The following is a 23310-nucleotide window of genomic DNA, read 5'->3' on the forward strand; positions in this document are numbered from 1 at the left end:
TGATCACAGACACCTGGGTAGCAATCCCAAGCTGCCTCTTGATATGAGCTATCCATACACCAAGTTTAGTGTCAATAGGCCAAAGCAAACTCAAGTTATTGAGTGGAAACTGAATTTCTATTTTTAGTAACAGTGACCTTGACCTTGATCACAGACACCTGGGTAGCAATCCCAAGCTGCCTCTTGATATAAGCTACCTACACACCAAGTTTGGTGGCAATAGGCCAAAGCAAACTCAAGTAATTGACCGGAAACCAAAAGTTGACGCCCGCCCGCCCACCCGCCCGCCGACTTCGGCATTACAATAACCCGGTTTTCGTTGAAAACCTGGTTAAAAAATGTGACAACTACAGTGTTAATTTTTGACCCAAGGTGACCCATATTCATACATGACCTAGAAATCATCAAAACAAGCTTGAAGACCAATTTCAAGGATATTTGGATCAAAACAGTACCCACTAATGTGTTAACAAGATTTTTCTATTTTTTGCTCCTGTGACCTAGTTTTTCATCCCAGATGACCTACGTTTAAACTCATTCGAGCAATTACCTAGGCAAGCATCCTTACAAAGTTTGATGATAATTGAGTCAAAAATATGACAACTAGAGTGTTAACAAACAAATAAGGACGACATACATTCAATGGTCCTTTTAGCTCACCCTGAGCTAGCTCAGGTGAGCTAAAAAGGGAGGGGCGGTGTTTTTACGAAGGGAAGGGGTTATCCTTAATGATTGAAAAACAAATGAGACAAGTGTTCCAGAATGACATCTGGGAATTATGGCATGTATAAATATTATCTATAGTGTTGGAATATTTTATCTTGTCAACTTTCATATGTATATACAATGAGCCAATCACAAACATAGCGAAATAGGTATTCCACAAGTAAACCTGTCTATATCCCTTGTGCTGCATATGTGTAACATTTTCCTTTACAAATACAAAATGTATATCATTATGTAACAATTTCCCTTACAAATATATCTGTCATTAACCACCGCGCTGCATATGTGTAACAATTTCCTTTACAAATATATCAGTCATTAACCACCGCGCTGCATATCTGTAACAATTTCCTTTACAAATGTATCTGTCTCTATCCCTGGTGCCACAAACGTTTAACACTTCACAAATATGTCAGTCTATATCCCTTGTGCTGCATATGTGTAACATTTTCCTTTACAAATACAAAATGTATATCTTTATGTAACAATTTCTCTTACAAATATATCAGTCATTAACCACTGCGCTGCATATGTGTAACAATTGTCCTTTACAAATATATCTGTCTCTATCCCTGGTACCACAAATGTTTAACATTTCACAAGTATGTCAGTCATTATCCAAGCGCTGCATATGTGTAACAATTTCCTTTACAAATATATCTGTCTTTATCCCTGGTACTACAAATAAGAAACACTTTACAATTATATCTGTCGTTATCCATGGTGCTGCAAATGTGTAACAATTTCCTTCACAAATATATTTTTCTCAATACATCACATTCAACTCCTACATGTTTACAAGTATTCATAGTAACACTTTCCATATGCCAAACTTTTTCTTATCATTTTCACATGGGTTTTTACTCCATCATTTTTTTTTCAGAATAGATACCCCAAAAATATAGTTATGTACTAGTCTTTTCTAGGCACTATCACCTGTTGACTTGCATTCCCTTCATGATACTTTCATTGGTCCTGCAGCTAGGAGAAGATTCTTCCTCGTGAAGTGTATAGATAATACAGGCGTGGCCTTTGTGGCAAATGAGCCAATCAGAAGATTCGGACTCTCGTTACTAAAAATAAAAAAAAATCGTAATAAAAATGGATATGACACAGATTTCTGCAAGAAATGCTCGGGTTTTTTTCTTTCGTTTTGATGGGTTTTAAGTTACTATACTTTTTTTCTATACTTCAAAAAAATAGAATTATATAGAATTGAAAAGCAATTTTATACTTTCAGGATAAAAATTATATAGATGATAAAACTTCCAGGATAGAAAGGATGAACAAGTTTTAAATTTTGCATTGCAGGGACAGAAATGATAAACAAGTATTTATACTTCAAGAACAGAAATGATAAACAAGTATTTATACTTCCAGGACAGAAATTATATACAAGTATTTATACTTCAAGGATAGAAATGATAAACAAGTATTTATACTTCAACGAGTGAAATGATAAACAAGTATTATTACTTCCAGGTCAGACATGATAAACAAGTATTTATACTTCCATGACAGAAATGATAAACAAGTATTTAAACTTCTAGGACATTAATGATTAACAAGTATTTAAACTTCCAGGATAGACATGATAAACAAGTATATACATGTATACTTCCAGGACAGAAATGATAAACAAGTATTTATACTTGCAGGATGTAAATGATAATCATGTTTTAACAATTCCAGGACAGAAATGATAAACAGGTTCATAATTCAAGCAAAATACATTATCCTCCAAAGCTTAAAATTTAGACCTCCGATTGATGCATTGTAGAAACTCAATCATCATGACACTCCATTATCCAAACAGAAAGATTTTCAAAGTCTTGTTTTGTTCATAATTTACAATACATTGTTTATAAAAAATTAAGTCTGTAATCTAGATCCTCTGTATTCCATAAACCAGATGACATTATTCAACTTAAATTAAACTCCCTAAATGCATAGTATCGGGTGAATCATATGACAAGCTCGCCTGGACAAGTGTCTTTACATGAAAATTCAATCATTTATCTGTTGATGCTTCTTAAAGGTGTTAAAATCAACTGTTTTATAACTTTGAAAGATGAAAAATCATTATACAACTGAGTCTAGAAGAAGTCCGGTAAAAGGAGCTTAAAGGCCCAACTGGACTATAAAAGCCAGCAGATGGCGCTAGGGCAGGTTTCTTATTAATTTTATGCATGCTTCACTTCAGGGACCCTTTTTCAAAGATTTAAGATTAATTACCAAATGCATTAAAATAACACTTGGCATGTTTGTAGGCATAGATATTTTTGATAAAGATTGACCAAAATTATTCAAAATATAACTTTGTAAAGTGTATTTCTGGAAAAAAATACTGGCTGTCAAATTTGAAATTTGAATTTCCCTGGGAGGAGCCATGTGATCATTACAGGTCATGAACCTTCAGTAGTAAACAGAAGCACGTGGCAGTGTTTATTTCAGGGAGAGAGATTTGTAGCAGACGATGAGGGAGATTTTCAGCAGACGACGCATTTCAATGCTGAATAAAACAATAACTTTTACTGACTTGCTTTATCAAATCCAACAAATTTACAATAATCCATTAATCTATGATTTTTCTTTTAAATTTCAAAGTACTGATTTAACTTGTATTTGAATGGTTTAAACTTCATGAAAACAGTAAAAGTAACTTCCAGGTATATTTCATTTACACTATATTTTGTTGTAAATATCTTGTAGTCAAAAATTACATTTCACAAATGTTAATCAAACTGAATGTTGCATATGCATAAAATTTTATTCATTAACAGTTTAAAAATATTTTAAATTCCTGTCAAAAACATTTTTAGCAGGTTGTTCCTAAAAGAAATGCCCCATGTATTAGGCACATCTTTTGGATTTTGATATAATTGTCTGACTTGATGAAAGACACATACAGCATTCCAGTGAAAAATAAAAACAACTGACTTCAGACTGACTTCAAACTGACAACAGATATTATTTTTGAAGTCAGTTGTTTTTATTTTTTTCACTGGAATGCTGTATGTGTCTTTCATCAAGTCAGACAATTATATCAAAATCCAAAAGATGTGCCTAATACATGGGGCATTTCTTTTAGGAACAACCTGCTAAAAATGTTTTTGACAGGAATTTAAAATATTTTTAAACTGTTAATGAATAAAATTTTATGCATATGCAACATTCAGTTTGATTAACATTTGTGAAATGTAATTTTTGACTACAAGATATTTACAACAAAATATAGTGTAAATGAAATATACCTGGAAGTTACTTTTACTGTTTTCATGAAGTTTAAACCATTCAAATACAAGTTAAATCAGTACTTTGAAATTTAAAAGAAAAAATCATAGATTAATGGATTATTGTAAATTTGTTGGATTTGATAAAGCAAGTCAGTAAAAGTTATTGTTTTATTCAGCATTGAAATGCGTCGTCTGCTGAAAATCTCCCTCATCGTCTGCTACAAATCTCTCTCCCTGAAATAAACACTGCCACGTGCTTCTGTTTACTACTGAAGGTTCATGACCTGTAATGATCACATGGCTCCTCCCAGGGAAATTCAAATTTCAAATTTGACAGCCAGTATTTTTTTCCAGAAATACACTTTACAAAGTTATATTTTGAATAATTTTGGTCAATCTTTATCAAAAATATCTATGCCTACAAACATGCCAAGTGTTATTTTAATGCATTTGGTAATTAATCTTAAATCTTTGAAAAAGGGTCCCTGAAGTGAAGCATGCATAAAATTAATAAGAAACCTGCCCTAGCGCCATCTGCTGGCTTTTATAGTCCAGTTGGGCCTTTAAAGGGGCAACATTCGCTGCCGCGGCAGCGAGTATTTGTGGGTGTGACTAATCAGTGATGTAAAACTGTCTGTTATAAACCATGTTATAAACCATGAGCTAAAAATAGAATGCAGTGTTAACCTACAGAGAGAATATAAACAAAACAGCTGATTTTACACAGGAGAGGTTTAATGGATGTTTTATATAACTCACAGATTAATCAGATTAATTAAAAGACATTATCAAGCCATCTTGTCCAGATATTATTTTTGAAGTCAGTTTTTTTTTCATCAAGTCAGACAACTATATCCAAATCCAAGGGATGTGCCTTACATGGGACATTTCTTTTAAGAAAAACTGCTAAAAATGATCTTGACAGGAATTTAAAATATTTTTAAACTATTAATATATAAAAAATTTATACAAATGATAAACATTTGTGAAATGTAATTTTGGCTACAAGATACTTACAACAAAATATAGTGTAAATGAAATATACCTGGAAGTTACTTTTACTGTTTTCATGAAGTTTAAACCATTTAAATACAAGTTTAATCAGTACTTTGAAATTTAAAAAAATCATAGATTAATGGATTATTGTAAATTTGTTGGATATAAATACTTTTTGATAAAGTAAGATCAGTAAAAGTTATTGTTTTTTCTTATCATGTATTCAGCATTCGAATGCGTCGTCTGCTGAAAATCTCCCTCCCTGAAATATATATCGTCTGCTACAAATCTCTCTCACTGAAATAAACACTGCCACGTGCATCTGTTTACTACTGAAGGTTCATGACCTGTAATGATCAGTTGGCTCCTCCCATGGAAATTCAAATTTCAAATTTGACAGCCAGTATTTTTTTCCAGAAACACACTTAACAAAGTTTTATTTTGAATAATTTTGGTCAATCTATATCAAGAATATCTATGCCTACATACATGCCAAGTGTTGTTTAAATGCATTTGGTAATTAATCTTAAATCTTTGAAAAAGGGTCCCTGAAGTGAAGCATGCATAAAATTCATAAGAAACCTGCCCTAGCGCCATCTGCTGGCTTTTATAGTCCAGTTGGGCCTTTAAACTTTACCTCTGTTAACTCATATGTTGTCAGGTTTACTTTTTTACCCTAAGACTGTCTTTAGACCCATAAAGTGTGTCCCATCCATATTTTTCTTTATTTCTTTAGAATTTCTAACCTAACGAAAATATGTCATTTTTGCAACCTTAAGATTTTTATTATTCTTTCCAGAAGAGCATTATCAAAAAATCCCTAGAGGTAGTCTTCAAGTGTCTTGGGGGTAATTCAAGTGTCTGGGGGGTATTTCAAGTGTCCTTTGAGGTAATTAGACAAACACAGGTTATTAAATGCTTTGTACTATTTTGAAGAGGCGGAGCAATATGAAAGTTTCCATATTTTATACTTACACAGAGAGGGAACTTGGTATACTAGCGTCCATGTCTTTATCCATTTCTTTGATGACTTTTGTAACATCCCACAGCTTGACACAGTTATCTAATCCTCCTGTATGATAAGAAGATGAGTACATTATTATCATTTATTATATACTTTTTAATGAAATATTGACGAATATTGATGAAATAAAATGCTAATTTTCATTTTCCGTATTTTCACTGTAAAAATTTATTTTTCACTACTGTAACAGTGAAACATATTTACCGTATTTTCACTGGTGTCTTGCCGGACTACTTTCTTTTAAATTCTGCCAGTAGACAAAAATTTAAAGACAATTCTTTCAATTGTAATAATGAACAGAAATTCAAGTTTTTTCTACAAATAAATGATTTATTTTCATCTTGTGGCATGAAAATTATCATATTTCACTCATGGCTATCGTCACTCATGAAATATTTATTTTCATACCACTTGATGAAAATAAATTATGTATTAATAGAAGAAACTTGAATATCCTTTTTTTTTTATTTACACCAACACAGCTAAACAGCTGAAGTTATATGGTGACATTCCAGCTAAATTACTGGTGGAGGGAGACCTCAGGCCCTGAGTTCAAGAAGATTTAAGAATCAGGATCAAATTTAAAAACTCAAAAATTCTCAATTGTTTACCCTCATAGATTAAATATTTAACATTGACTTGATAAATATGGAGTTGACATAGCGTGTTTATGAAATTTTAGGATAAATCTATTGTTATTTTTGCAAAATACAGGCAATTTACAGTTGATCCAAATATTGATCTTGATCCTAAAACTGATCCTTATTTTGATCCGAATAGTTATGTATTTGTTTTGTTATTTGTTGATTTTATCCCAAAATAGGTTGGTTTCTTTGCAAATCAGCCATTTTGTTATGCTTTAAATATGTACCCTTAATTTCTAGCAAAATAAATCAATTTTAGTTTTATAAAACAATGAAGATTAAGTCAGGATCATTTGATGGACATCCTGATCTTTTCTTAGTGAAAGCAGGGCCAGGTGTTTATTCTCCATTGCTTATCCCCCCGTAAATTTACTATTCAACATCATCTTAATAAAAGTGGACTTGTTTATGACATTATACAATACATCTGTAGTTATTTAACAAGATATCCTTACTTTAGAGCAGTAACAGTTTACTAGTAATATCATTTATCCCATACCCGTGCCGATTTTGCGACTACATACAAATGGTATTGCACAGCCGTGCATATATTTTGACGTGACGTCATTAGCATTATATAAACAAAGTGTAAAGACACGCTAAATGTTAGCGTTATACTATAGGTGCGTCAATGAAAAATGACTCTTTTTTCACTTTAAACGGTCTTTATTTTGGGCACGTGATAAAAAGAATATTAAATTCATGTAAGTTTATTACTTAATTTATTGAACTTGTTGAATAAAATAATATCATGCTTGCCAGAGGCTCGCATAAAATAATTTTTATTTAACTTATGCAATAAATTCAGTATTGAACGTACACTCATTCCATATCCTATCTTTAGTGCACTTAGGTGATGATGATATGGGCTTTTTATAGCTGATCAACATACTGATCTTGATCCCCTAAATTTGACCCACATTTCAATCTGATTATAGCAACTTCCAAGCTTTAATGGCACAAGCAGACACCTGAGGAGAGCAGCCAACCCTCCATGAATTTTATTGGGCAGCAATGTTGAAGGTCATCAACTTAAAACCACTTGTTCCATCACTGCTGATGGTTCGAATCCCACTAGGGATTTTGTATTCTAACATGTGAAGAAGCTATCTAGCTAGATTACAAAATGTCAGTGGTTCTATTCAAGTGCATTTTGTGCCTGAAATAATGTGTGAAGGGGCACTTGAGCTGAAAAATATGACCTCTACCGTGTTGGTGCAACCGAAAATCAATATATGAGCCGCGCCATGACAAAACCAACATAATTCGTTAGTGTCCAGCATGGATCCAGACCAGCCTGTGCATCCGTGCAGTCTAATCAGGATCCATGCTATTCCCTATTAGTTTCTCTACTTGTTATAGAGTTTGTAAGCGAACAGCATGGATCCTAATCAGACTGTGCAAATGCCTAGGCTGGTTTGGATCCATGCTGGTCGCAAACCCATTATGTTGGTTTTGTCATGGCGCGGCTCATATGCTGAAAAGATGAGGTTAGCCAAGACACCAGTATAAAGACATGAAAAAGACAAGCTATTCCTGGGAAAGAATCTAAATACATGATGACGCCAGATTCACCTGCGAAGCAATCTAAATACATGACAAGGACAGAATATATCTGGGAAATACCCCAAAGTCAAGATAAATTCTAGAGTTTAAATTCCTGATAAATAAACAATTTACCTGTGAAAAAATGTCTAAATACATGATAAAGATGGGATGTACCTTTGAACCAGGCTAAACACATAAAGAAAGAAGAGTATTCCAGGGAAAAGTCTTATTATATTAAAAGACAAGATATACCTGAAGCCAGGACAGCTCCACAACGACTAAAGCTAAGTGAGTAAACAGTACTTGTATGGTCCCTCATCTGTGCCAACATATTGCCATTCGACACATCCCACAAGCAAATATTTCCATCTAAGCCTAAAACAAATAAAACACATGTAACATAGACTTGAATTTACACTTCGACTTTAATAGGTTCAAATTGTATTTTCATTGTTTTTTAAGTGTAACTAGATGGGTTTTATGTGGGTTTTCTTCTATGTCCTACCCTGAAGGCCAGGTAACAGTTATATATTAAGCTTTGAATTTGGAGCAGCCTATCTCTATAAATGTCTAGAAAATTCCTGCTACTCTCACTTTTCAAAATCTATAGTCTTGTGTGACACCATATTTTGGCCCTACCACTAACAAAGTTCTATGCTCCTGCGTTTATGAATAAATTATGCAAATGAGCCGCCATGTTGGAGTTTCGGTAAGCGTGTTGGAAATTGCTACCTGTTCGTTTTGAAAGCTCGTCCTAACTTACAATTTCCTTGAATGTATGAAAACTTGGTTTTGTTTGATTGCATATTGAATGATAGGTATTGCAAAATAAATATAATGAAAATCGATCAATAAAGTCAATTTAATTCGTCAGAATAATAAGGTTCTGTTGCAGGGTATCGGTAAAAGACTGCTTTTTTTCCCATTTTTGAAATTTATTTGAACACGGAGACAATTTTTCTCAAACAGATTTATGAATATACTTTACGTTGCAACAGAGTTTACCGTGTGTCCATTCCTTATTTAAATTGTCTAAGAAGTTAAATCTGTTTGTTTACATGTAAATGTGTACCGTCATTTTGACCGAGTGGAATAAAAACTACCATGACGGTGATAATACCGGATATGTAATGAAAATTACGCCGTGTAGTGCAAAGTTTTGGACATTGCAATTAAAATTAACACTTACGTTGACTCAAACTGTTCCTTGTCAGCAAAATTGAAACCGAAAGTAGAGGTTGTTCTAGAATCTAATCGAATAAAATGGGTGGGATTTAACCACCGCGCATGCCCTGTGCGAACGTATTGTTTACATCCGGTCGTAGCATAGGGTAAGAGTGCAAACTTTGTTAGTGCCTACATTGGATGTGTAAGTTAGTCCTTAAAGGGACTCCACTGATGCCTAAAAACACTAAATTTGAATTTCTTTCATAGTTGAGCTGGGGCACTTAAATCAGAAAGATATGCAAAAGATAATTAAGAAATATACTCGGAAATAAGAAGAAAATCGTACTTTCTGCTAGTCTCAGCTCAATTTGCATGAAAAACGTTGCAAGGCTTTTAAATTTTAGGTCATTCTTTATAATTAGTATAATCATCCTGGAAAAATGGAAAATCATGAACATTATTAGTCAAGACCTACATCAACTGAAACATCTCGAAAAAAATTATTTCAAGTCCTGTCATGTCAAAAAACCTTAGCAGAGTCTTCTTACTATTAAAGAGTCTATAAAAATGAAGAAGAAAAAATCTGAGCACACTTTATACTCATAATTAAGAAATAATAATAACAATATCCCAAACAATGACTTAATCGCTAAATAAAATCAATGTTAGAGTTGGATGGGACGAATTATATCACGAGGATGTAGCCTGATAAAGCGATAAAATCACTGATTGGGACATACTATTTCGATTCTAACACAACATCAACAAATAAATGGTGCTGTATCTGTTATCAACTTAATTGCGCCTGATTTGTTTCCTTACTTATTTTCAGCGTGTTGTATTTTTAATTGTTACATCACATGTCTAGATATAGAATGTCAAACAGTGATTTTAATGCTTAATGACACACACTTTCGGTCTTTCTATTATCAATAGGGAAAAATGCAAGTCATGTTAGAATATGATATATAAAAGATTTTTATAATTACCTGACGATGCCAATGTTAGAATATGATATATAAAAGATTTTTATAATTACCTGACGATGCCAATGTTAGAATATGATATATAAAAGATTTTTATAATTACCTGACGATGCCAATGTTAGAATATGATATATAAAAGATTTTTATAATTACCTGACGATGCCAATGTTAGAATATGATATATAAAAGATTTTTATAATTACCTGACGATGCCAATGTTAGAATATGATATATAAAAGATTTTTATAATTACCTGACGATGCCAATGTTAGATTATGATATATAAAAGATTTTTATAATTACCTGACGATGCCAATGTTAGAATATGATATATAAAAGATTTTTATAATTACCTGACGATGCCAATGTTAGATTATGATATATAAAAGATTTTTATAATTACCTGACGATGCCAATGTTAGAATATGATATATAAAAGATTTTTATAATTACCCGACGATGCCAATGTTAGAATATGATATATAAAAGATTTTTATAATTACCTGACGATGCCAATGTTAGAATATGATATATAAAAGATTTTTATAATTACCTGACGATGCCAATGTTAGAATATGATATATAAAAGATTTTTAAAATTACCTGACGATGCCAATGTTAGAATATGATATATAAAAGATTTTTATAATTACCTGACGATGCCAATGTTAGAATATGATATATAAAAGATTTTTATAATTACCTGACGATGCCAATGTTAGAATATGATATATAAAAGATTTTTATAATTACCTGACGATGCCAAGTATTTGCCATCTGGTGAGAAACAAAGGCTATGCACTGCCCCCTGAAATGCATTAACATAGTATATCAAAATTTTATTAGATTGAATTGCATTAGATTGAAGTACATACAGGTACTCAATTTATCTAAAAACACTGTGATATAGTGCAACGCACAATGTTGGAAAATGAATCAAAATGTACAGCACTTTGTGTTATCAAAATGTACGTACCCTGAAAATATCTAAATGTACACTACCTCTAAATATATCAAAATGTGCACTACTCCTTAAATATCAAAATGTACACTACCCTAAATATACCAAATTAAAAGGTCCTGATGAAGATCATTGTAATGATTGAAACTATAGTAGACTTTTATAAATAATTTTAACCTATAAGGTGGTGACGTGTGGTTTCTCTTAGTCCTACTCTACCTGTAGTTTAAATTAAAATGCAATCTAACTATCAAAATTCACAATAACCTGGTTTTACCAAAAACTACAGTACCCTGAATCTTTCTTAATGTACAGTTCCCTAAATTTATAAAAATGTACAGTATCCTGAATATATCATAATGTACAGTACCCTCCAAATATACAGTTCCCTCAAATTTAGCAAACTGTACAGTACCCTGAATGTATCTAAATGTACAGTTCCCTAAATTTATCTAAATGTAAGTAACCTGAAAATATCAAACTGTACAGAACACTGAATTTATCTAAATGTACAGTACCCTTAAAATGTCAAACTCTACAGTACCCTGAAATATTAAAAGACACAGAACCCTGAATGTACCAAAATGTACAGAAGTCTGAAAATATCAGATAATATGTGTGTCAAATGGTTTTTCTGAAGATACTTATCCAAAGTTAGAGAAATTATGAATTAAATCAAAGTCAAACTAGACAATAAAGACTAAGCTATAATACACAAGCACTGTTAATCAATACCTTATGTCCAGTAAGTGTTCTTACACAAGACCCATTCAGGACGTCAAATATCCTTACAGTTCTGTCGCTGGACCCTGTGGCAACATAATTACCATTGGGATGAAATTGCACACTCTGTAATGTAAATGATTCAGAAGATGACTATCACCATCTGTTGTTTTTTTTTTCGTTTTTGCGTTTGTTAATGTCACACCTAAACAGTCAATGGTGACTTTCCAGCTATACTGCTGGAGGAAAACATCAGGTGCCCCTCTGTGCATAAGGCACAAATGGGAACCTAAGTAAAAGTAAGATAGCTGGATTATAGGATATCTGCCTCACATGAAAGATTCTAAAGTCCCTGACATCACTTTCTAAAAGCAGACAGTAAAACATTAAATCAATCAAACCTGTTTATACCTTTGTCCTTGCAGAATGGCCTTGACCTCTACACAATATTAGTTTCAGAAAGCTTAGAATTTGAGGCAATGTATGTGAAAAACCTTGCAATGAATCACTGATTTAGTTTATATCGGATTCATTTCAATTATGTAGACAGCTATTAACTTACAGACAAACTAGTCTGATGTGTTAACCAATGATTAACACCGCCAAATAAATTACTGATTAATAGTGTAAATAATTACAGAGCTGGTACAAAATTTGTATGTACATATTTCAAAATGAATGTATGTGTATTTTGTAACAAACTCACGTCAACATCTGAAAAATGTCCCCCAAATATTCGGATAGGCTGGTAGTGATCTGTTGTCCAAAGTCTAGCAACCCTGTCATTTCCACCTGATACAAAATAATGACCATGTGGACTGAAATAATAAAATCAAATTTATGACGACTTAAAAATAACAATTTTTTTTTAAATAAACTGAAATTTCCCAATATATCCAGCTAAGTTTTCAAGGACTGTTTGGGTACAACTTTTTCTGATCACTGTTTTTCATATGTGTGATTAAATTTATTTTGTTTATGGATGCTTTCTTAAAAAGATTTTTTAGTGCTTTACTGTATTGAGGAGAATTATTTCAATACAATGTATTTTCGAAATAGATGAGTGCTTCATACCCTTGCATCAAGGGTTTGAGTTTAACTTTATTTTCCTGAAACTGTACTCTGGGCCACAACCTTTTTATTCTATTATTGAAAAAGAAAAGTGCTTTCTATAACAAGAGCTGTCAGAAGGACAGCATGCTTGACTATTCTCAGAGCTTGATATTAAAACCAAAGCCTGGATAATGTTTAAAAAGGGCTGTTATGCTGTCTTTGTTTCTAAGGCCTAAGATCATTGTTTATATGGCACGAGTTCTGGGATTTTTGGTTACAATCCCTAACTAAGATTAATGATTTTATGGCCCAAGATCATTGTTGATATGGCCTGATATCATATTAGATTCTATTAAGCCTAAAATCAGTTTACGTGATCATTGTTCATATGGCCTTAAATCATTATCTATATGGCATAAAATCATTGTTTATATGGCATAAAATCATTGTTTATATGGCCTAAGATTTTTGTTTGTTTCATTTTACGCTGTTTCCCAACAGTATTTCAGTCATATAGGCGGGTAGTTTCCTAACCATCGTTCCTGGAGAGTTACACTAGTACTAGACTACCTTCCTCCGCGCTAAACTACCAAAACATCTCCCGGGGATCGAACCCACGCCAGAGAGGTAACTAGATTAGAAGTCATCGACTCTAACCCCTCGACCACAGAGGCGGTCATATGGCCTAAAATCATTATCTACATGTATATGACATAAAATCATTGTTTATATGGCCTTGAATCATTGTTAACATGACACACATTCATTTTTTTTAGTATATAAATTATCATTCTATGGGCATCGATAACATGACAAAAAGTCACTGTTAATATGACAAAGTCATTGTTCGAAAAAAAAACATGGTTTACATGGCACAAAATCATTTAGAAATTTCAGCTAAAAATAAGATATTCACCTGAATTTCACATCCCAAACTGGCGCGTTGTGACCTTTGTATGACACTAAATTTGTCCACGTCTGAAGGCTCCATAACCGTACTGAAATACATGAAAGTCATGTAAGTCAAACAAGATTCCATCAGATATAAATACGAGGGTTGTCCCAAAAGTCCGTGACAAATTTTATAGCCGGTTCATTTTTAACGCCAATAGAAAATAATTCATACATATAACCGTTAAGTTTATTATTTAACATTACAACAAATCATTTACAAAAAATTTACCTTAGTTACTTAGAAATTTTCAGTATTAACGACATTGGTTTGAGTTGTCGGCGCACGTCAAATAATTTACATTTTGTTATGAATAGGCTGAAATTAATTACATATATTTCAAATATCTGATGATGTGTCTGCACAATGTCACGTTGACTTCCTCTGCTGCTATGTTTAAATCATCTCTGAAAATTTTAGTTAAATAACTTAAAAAACGAAAAAGATACGAATAAATGAAAATATCTCATATAAAATGGGAAAGTTAAAATGGCGACGTTCGAAGAATTTGCGGCGCAGTGAACATGTCACTCAGGTTTCATGACTATTGCGAGAAAACACATGTAACGATTTTCAACAAATATACCAAATATAACAGTTTAGCAACATATTCTAAGCAATTGTGTACAAAAGGCATGAACGAAACTAGAGTTTTGCTCTACAAAAAGCGAAAATAAGGATAACACGGATAGGAAGGCCGATCTTCGTCGCCTTTTTCCTACAGCTAAAAACAGGAGTAACGAGACCGGAAGTTCGCGTATAGCAAAAATTAATGTATGCCATCAAAACATTCAACAGACATTAACAACCACATGATTTAAGTCAGAAACTGACGATTTATTGGTACCATTATTGCGTTGAAAGCCATTGAGAGTATTTGAGAAAGGCGCCTTATATAGATTTAACGCCGTCTTTGACGTTGGACGTGCGCCGCGATTCAGTTAGTTTCCATGGTGTTTATGGCATATTTTTGTTGTTTGTTGATATTTATCTCTGAAAATTTGTGAAAATGTTGAAATGATATGGGTTTATAACATATTAAAATATCAAATTCGTACCCGTTTCATTTAGCTTTTAAGCAATCTTGTCACAGAATATTGGGACAACCCTCGTATACCTATATCAACATTCTACGTGGGTCAAACTGGACAAAGATATAAATAACCTTCTTATTAATTGTATTTCAATATTGTTCTCCTTTGCCTAATTTCTACAACAAGAGGGGTGATTGCATAGTGGTTTAAAGAGAATTGTTGGCTAGAGCTTTTCTTGAGTATTCAAGAAATAGGATGAGCTATTGAACACACCTTTGTAATACTCCAGTTGTTCTAGTAATTTCAACCCATTACCTTCAGTAGTTTTGGAGATACCAACTTATACACAAACAAAACAACCCGAGTGTGACAAATGTGTGTTCAATAGCTCTCCCTATTCTTGAGAAGTATTCATGTTTCGACATTATGAACAAGTACTGGAGAGGGATGGACAATAGCACACTAGGACAATAGTTGTCCTCCCCACCAGCCAAATTTAGCAGTGGGCTATTGTCCCATTGGACTATTGTCCTAATGCGCTACTGTCCTAGCAAGCTTTTGTCCTAGTGGGGTATTGGCCTAGTGGGATATTGTCACAGCGGGCTATTGGTCTAATTGACTATTTCCCTAGTGGGCTTTTGTCCTAATGGGCTATTTCCCTAGTGGGCTATTGTCCTAATGGACTACAGTCGACTCTCGTTATCTCGAAGTCATCGGGACCGTCAAAAAAATATCGAGATAACGAAATGTCGAGATAAACATATTAGGGTTTGAATAATGCAGAAACTGATTTTTACAAAAAAAAAAAAAATGTGCATACCTTATGTCAAATAAATTATGATACCCCCATGTCTTGTTTTCATAGGCCTAGTCAATATTTAACAAAGGAACATTTGCGGATGTTAAGCAGCGGAAATACGGGTGTCTGTGATAAAAACACATAGTGAGGTTTACTAGTAATACATCAATATAGTGATTGGTGGTTGATCCGGATATCCTCCCGGGTAATTTATCGGGTCTTCTCGAGATTGTTCGACCGCAGATTGATTTGGAGGTGATGTTGTGATACAATATTGCAACGATAGAGTTTTTATACTTTCACTTTTTCATTTACATTTAAAGTCATAATGAATTGATACAGTGTTTTACGAATATTTATAAAGAACGTAAAATTCACTCATTTTGAACATAAGTCAATAAACACGCTAATTATTAACTTTTAAAATAACAGCTAAACTTGTTACAAACATAATCATCATTATGACACGCTCTATTGAGCAATTATCGTTAGTGTTTTTCACAAGTCTGAAGGGAATAGATGAAAGAAAACTATTAGTCGAGATAAACAAAGGATAATAGTGTGAAAATAACTGTTGGGGCTGAAATTTTACATCGAGATACTGAAAATATCGAAATAAAAATATCGAGATAAACAAATATTTTCAATATAGATAAAAAAGAAGAAAATTGGGACTTTCAAAATTGCATCGAGATAACGAAATATCAAGAAAAGCGATGTCGAGATAACGATAGTTGACTGTATTTCCCTAATGGGCTATTGTCCTAATGGGCTATTTCCCTAGTGGGCTGTTAACAGCACTTGAAAATGATTGCACAATGACTTGCCAATGACTTAAGGAAGTTCAAGGTGAATAAAAGGAAGTTCAAATAATCTCCTAAATTCCATCATGATTGAGCTACCATAACACTTGACCTCCAATAGGCCTTAGTCACCAGTATTGAGCTAGGGCAGCCTCTATACATTTGGTAGCTCCATGTTAATACTGAGATAGGAATCTTTTTAAACTTGGAATGGACTGTTCCAAATTAAAGTGACATTATGTCCATACAAGTCAGTGAAAAGAAGAAACTGAAAATAAATTGACATTTTTCCATAATTGTGTTCAATTTCATACTTAACTATGACAAAAATATAATTCACTTGACCAAAGGAAATTTCTATATATATAAATACTGTTCAGAATGGACCAGTAATGCTCAATTCTTCAAAAGAGTGGGGCAGTCTTTTTATAATTAAGGTAAGTTTTATATTGTATTATAGTTTTATATTGTATTATAATACACTTTTTATAATCAATTATTGGTCAGTTACCATAATAAAAGTCAATCTTTTGAAGTATATTACTAATTCAACTCAACTTGAAAGCGAAAAATGTGCATATTGTCACTTTAAAAGCTGGTCAATTGTCAATTCCATTACACAAATTCATCAAGTTAAGGGATAATTAAGTTATATCATTCCTCTTACATTACAGGTTCATTATAAAGCAGGGAAGTGTTATTCTTCGACACAAACACTCACCTGTGCCATCTTCGGAACAGGATGTGAGGTAGCTTCTATCGGGAGAGAAGCTCGTGCTGTAAACCGGCCCGCTGTGTCCTACCAACAGTTTTGTATCTTCAGATGTTCGCTCATCCATCATTCTCTCCAATACGTCATCTGAAAATAGAAAATGAACGGAAAAACGTTTGTTAGAATCTGTGTCATAAAACTGCTGCTTATGAAAATAAACACTTTAAAAACTATTACGTTAAGCAAAAAAGACTTTTGTTTTAACAACATTCTATATCAAATCCTCTTTACTATGAAAATGCATAACCTCAAGAAAATGTAGTATATATAGACCTTGAATTAGTGCGAGACTTTTTTGTTTAGTTTTAACCACCAGAGGCTCAACAATTGAGCACTTGAGAAAATGAGCACATGACCAAACTGAAGGAAATTACTTTTGAGTTTCATCCATTTAAAGACATTTTTCCTGCATTAACAAATTTATTATGTTGCAACCACACTGAAAACTATCTTGGATTTTTAATCAGTACTTCAGAGAAGGGGTTTTCAATCAGTACTTCAGAGAAAAACAGCAGAATCTTAAGGTAGAATCAATCAGACAAAATTTCAAAAAATATTTTGATTGTTTCTAAGGGGAAAATAGCTTGTGTTTTTTTTTTCTGGTCTTTTTTATGGGGTGGGGGTGATTGGGGGTCAAAACAACATCTGTTTTACATGTGGTATCATTTCACTGGTAAATTAAATAAATAATAAGAGCTTTCATTAGACTGTGCGCTTGATTATTTTTAGTACATGACAGTAAGAAAAGGACCATAACTCTGTAAAAATGTACGTCAGAGTTATAGGGCCTATCAGTGTGTGAAATGTCAACCAATTAAATTCAGTAGTTTTGGAGATACCAACTTACACACAAACAACCTGAGTGTGACAAAGGTGTGTTCAACAGCTCTCCCTATTCTTGAGATAATCAAGCTAAAAAACATTGTAAGTTCTGAAATAATAAGATCTAACAGTCTCAATATGGGGCTACTAAGTTTTTTATTTACTTTCAATTTCATTTCACTTGCAAGCATTCTGGAAAGCAGTTTTAAGACATTTATTTAGTAATTAAGGATAGACATGTAAATCTTTTTTTAAACAGCTTATCACAAAACCTTATTTTCAATGAAAAAAATATAAGATATAAGACATTTATTTCAAACCAATCAAAAGTCTGCATAGAACATAAATGTCTGTTAAAAGTTGCCTTGCTGTCCATTATTTAAGACCAAAGCTGTACCAGAGTAGAACTATCAACCTTTCTATAAGCTAGCTGGATAGCTTCCGCACATAAAACCATCCAAAGTCCCTTGCTGAATTCAAATGCACATCAGTAATTGTCAAGTGCTTCCAAATCATTGATCTTAACACCTTAACTACAGAGCCCCCTAACACTCACCACACTCTCCTCTCCCCCACCCATAACACACACGGTACTCACCTACCCCCCACCCCCCCTACCCTTTCATGCCAAATATGAAATTAGTCACATGACTGTATGAAGTTACGTCAACAAGTACCTGCTTCCTTATCGATGATTTCCAAACTCTCTAATTGCTTCATACTTCGGAGTTTATTTGGCGTAAGTGACCAGATCTTGATGTTTGAATCGCCAAACCCTGTGCACATCAGACTGGAGTCTTCAGATATTTCAACGGATGTTAAACTGCACAAATTATACAACATACACATGAAAAATGAGTTCAGAACATAAGAATATAATAACCTAATGGTGTGAACACTAAAGAATAATGCTGCAAACACCAAGAAGAGCCATGAAGGGCGTCTTTTAGTGATGTTACTTCACATCCTTTGTTTTGTTTCTAATTCTATGTGTAATAAGTGCCGCTGAAGAAGGCCGAAACACGGTAAGCTACAGCTTTTATAATTATATACCGCAAATAAGAAATTTTATTTAACGATACCCCTCTTTATCACACATGGTGACACCTGTGCCGATTTTGCGATTCCGTAAAAATGGTATTACATGGGCGTGCATTTATTTTGATGCGACGTCATTTGCGTTATACAAACAAAGTGTTAAGACACACTAAATGTTAGTGTTACACTATAAGCGCGTCAATAAAATAAGAATTGTTTTTCACTTTAAACAGCCTTTATTTTAAGCATGTGATAAATAGAAAATCAAATTTGTGTAAGTTCATTCCTAAATTTATTGAACTAGTTGAATAAAACAATATTATGCTCACCAGAGGCTTGTATATTATAACTTTATTCAACTGGTTCACTCATTCAATATCATTTAATATCCTCTAATTTATTTGTAAAATCATGGTCAAATAATCTATATAGATCTTAAATTAAAACAAGAGCTGTCCGTAAGACAAGAACACGCTTCTATAATCAGTTCATGACAGTTAGAAAAGCGCAAAAAGATAACTCTGAGTTATGAGATCTGTGCACATCATGTAAGATAATCATGGGGAACAAGTGTGTGAAATTTCAACCCAATTCCTTCAGTAGTTTTGGAGATGCCAACTTGCATGCAAAAACTTAAGTGTGAAGGCAATGCGGACACTGACCCTGGGCATAGTACAACTGAGCTTTTCTTATTCTTCCAACATGCCTGATAGTTAAAAAGAGCTTTGGTAATGTAAAATTTTCATATTTCAAAAAAGGGTTGTTTTTTTCAAATCCTTGTTTTAGTTATTGGCCTTGGAGAGAGTCCTATAATGCATTCAAAGAAATGTATACAATTTTAACCCATTTCAAAGCCAGAATAGATGTAATAGAATATGAAAATATTTGAGGTGGTATGCAAACTTTAACATAAAGTCGAAAAAGGGGTGTTTTTCTGATAAAATGTTTGATAGGGTTACCTACTCCTGTCTTAAGGTTGGGAGCATGATGGTGAACAAGTGTGCAATGTTTCAAAGCCATATGTCAATAGAATTTGAAAACATTTGAGGTGGTATGCAAAATTTAACATAAATTTCTAATAGAAAAAGGGGCATCATTCCGTCAAAATGCTTGAAAGAGTTACCATCTTCTGACTACAGATTGGGGGCATGATGGTGAACAAGTGTGCAAAGATTGAAAGTCATATGTCAATAGATCCAAAATTTACTCTCATCCAAACCTCTTAAAAAGTGTATATTATCTGCTGCCAAAATTATTGTTTCTGTTGTTAAAAAGAATACTTTCAATATGTCTGTACAAAAGAAAAACATTAGTATATAATTATATTGGCCTAAAAGCAAAAAGAAGCATACAAAAACCATTGCTAAGCTATTAAACATCATAAAAATATAAGAACCTAAACGTTTGTCATGGAACATTTTATTAAAAGCATCACATGGCCTACCTAACAAATGTAAATGACTTTACTTACCCCTGTACAGCATTATGAAATGTGTAGAAGCATATAGAAGGGGGAGAATTGGGTCCTATTTTCACCCTCTTTAGGGCCTCTCTGTATGCATTAATCTTTTCCATTTTATCATAGTCCTTCCTGTAAAAGTCAGAGAAAGAAATATTTTTATTAATATCTCATTGTCTTGTATTTCAGTTTTTTCTTTGTTTGTTAGTGTTTGTCAGGTTTTTACGCCAATTTAAAAAAACAATTTTGGTCATATCTTGGAGATTTCCTGTTCCAACCAGCAATCCTGAATTATTAATGTGTAATTACCAATTTTTCTGCAAGTGAACAGCTATTGATCCTCCATGATTTCTGAATCAGTAGTGAGAGACAAATGACCAACATACTTGAAGTCAGAGATCAGTCGTCACAAAAAATTGCGTCGCCTAAACCCCCCCCCCCCCACCCAAGGATCAAACCAGTGACCCCTGTACTATAGATTTGATGTTCTTCCTATTGAGCTTGCATTTCGGAATAAAACATATGAGTAACAAATGCTGATATACTAGGGGAGCTAGGTTAAATCTACTGGTTTAAACAGAGACATCAAAGAAAGGAAAATACCCTAAAAAGTTGTCATTGTATCTGACATTTCAGAATAAAAATTGAGAAGTCAGATTTGATAAAGGGGAGAGCTATTTTTCTAGTATACTGTAGAAGTCCAAGATAACAAAGTTATTAAATTTCATATTTTTTACATTTAAAAATTGTTTGGTTTTTTACGACGCACCAACACAACTTAGGTCCTATGGCGCCAAAAGTCTGAAAAGATGATTTTGGCTAACCTTGGGTGTTACAAACTCAAAGCAATACCAGGGTTCAAAAGCACCTCGTCTGCTGGAGTAAAGAGATACAGAGACTAGTAATTCGAACCCATTTAGTCGCCTCTTGTGATCACATAGGGATAAACAGTGGTTGTAATTCTGATGCAACCCATCAGCCACAACACGTTTTCAGAATTCTAATGCCTTAATCCTTCAAGGTCACCCCTTTGCCACAACACATTTTCAGAATTCTGATGCCTTAATCCTTCAAGGTCACCCCTTAGCCACAACACATTTTCAGAATTCTGATGCCTTAATCCTTCAAGGCCACCCCTTAGCCACAACGCATTTTCAGAATTCTGATGCCTTAATCCTTCATGGTCACCCCTTAGCCACAACACATTTTCAGAATTCTGATGCCTTAATCCTTCAAGGTCACCCCTTATCCACAACACATTTTTAGAATTCTGATGCCTTAATCCTTTAAGGTCACCCCTTAGCCACAACACATTTTCTCTACCACTTAAACCCAGACAATTTGGTTACAAAACCTACAACTAGAGTGGTTAAAGTTGCAGTCTTGGTCAATGACCTATAACTATGACAGTGTCATTCTGACCAGGTTTTATACAGTAGGTATCTAAAGTTTTGTATTTTGAAATGGAAATCCATTAAAAAATTGGAAAGGACTGTACTTTATCACATAAAACGCGGCACAGGAGTGTAATTAAGCCATTTGATAAAAACGATATTACACTAGTGTAATAACACTTTGACGTGACGTCATTTGCGCTATATAGAAACATAGCGTTAAAGCGCGCTAATGTTAGCGTTACACTATAGGCGCGTCATTGAAAAATTACTCATTTTAACAGTTTACTATTCTTATTTTATATATGTGATAAAAAGAATATTATATTTGTGCAGATTCAATACTAAATTTATTGAACTTGTTGAATAAAACAATATTATGCTCGCCAGAGGCTCGCATAATATGATTTTATTCAACTTGTTCAATAAATTTAGTATCAAACTACATTCATTTAATATCCTCTATATAAATGTAAATCTGGACCAATTTATTACACAAACTCAGAAGATCAAGGGTTAAATACTCACAATTCAGGCATGGGTATTCTGGTAGATGCAGGAGCATTTGGGTCATTTCTTGCTTTCTTCATCATCAGTGGGTCTTTCTTCTGCTTCTTTTTCTATAGGGAGACAAAATAACATTCTTACACACTAAATACACAGTAAATACACAGAATCACACTCAAAGAATTACAATACAAAAATAATGAAAATATACAAAACTAACTATTAAAATTTACAATCATAACACATATCAAATAACTACGCAAATATACAATGATCACACAAATATACAATATTTACACAAAAACATAATACACAATAATTATGCATAAAATTATATACAATATTTACACAAATAAATAATACACAATAATTACACAAATATACAATAATTACACAAATAGATAATACTTGTTATATTTATGCAAATGTACAATAATTACACAAATACATAATACACAATATTTATGCAAATATACAATAATAACACAAATACATAACACACTATAATTATGCATATATACTATATTTACAGTTGCATGTATACAGGTATCAAGTGAGGTAGCGTCTGTTCCCTACTGCCAAATATGGTAAGCATGATGCAATCGATGAGTGTGTAATGTACATAATGACCTGAGTAAACTGGATTAAGACTTGTGTTAGATTATT

At 33.1% G+C, this 23310-nt stretch overlaps 1 protein-coding gene across 1 annotated transcript; it reads right to left on the bottom strand.

Moving 5' to 3' along the window:
• Nucleotides 1-320: 320 nt before the first annotated feature.
• LOC132743189 (transcription initiation factor TFIID subunit 5-like) lies at nt 321-22757 on the bottom strand (the record flags this gene model as incomplete). Its single annotated transcript, XM_060731718.1, is given in 11 exon segments — nt 321-1799; nt 5934-6030; nt 8427-8549; nt 11081-11135; nt 12024-12137; nt 12718-12829; nt 13981-14062; nt 17374-17511; nt 18924-19069; nt 20756-20875; nt 22666-22757. Coding segments are annotated over 11 exon segments (1197 nt in total), but the record flags the coding sequence as incomplete, so codon positions are not given.
• Between the last annotated feature and the right edge of the window lie 553 nt (nt 22758-23310).

This window comes from Ruditapes philippinarum, unplaced genomic scaffold (genome assembly GCF_026571515.1).
Source record: "Ruditapes philippinarum isolate M1 unplaced genomic scaffold, ASM2657151v2 ctg1217_1_1_1_1, whole genome shotgun sequence".
In the NCBI taxonomy this organism is placed as follows: Eukaryota; Metazoa; Mollusca; class Bivalvia; order Venerida; family Veneridae; genus Ruditapes; species Ruditapes philippinarum.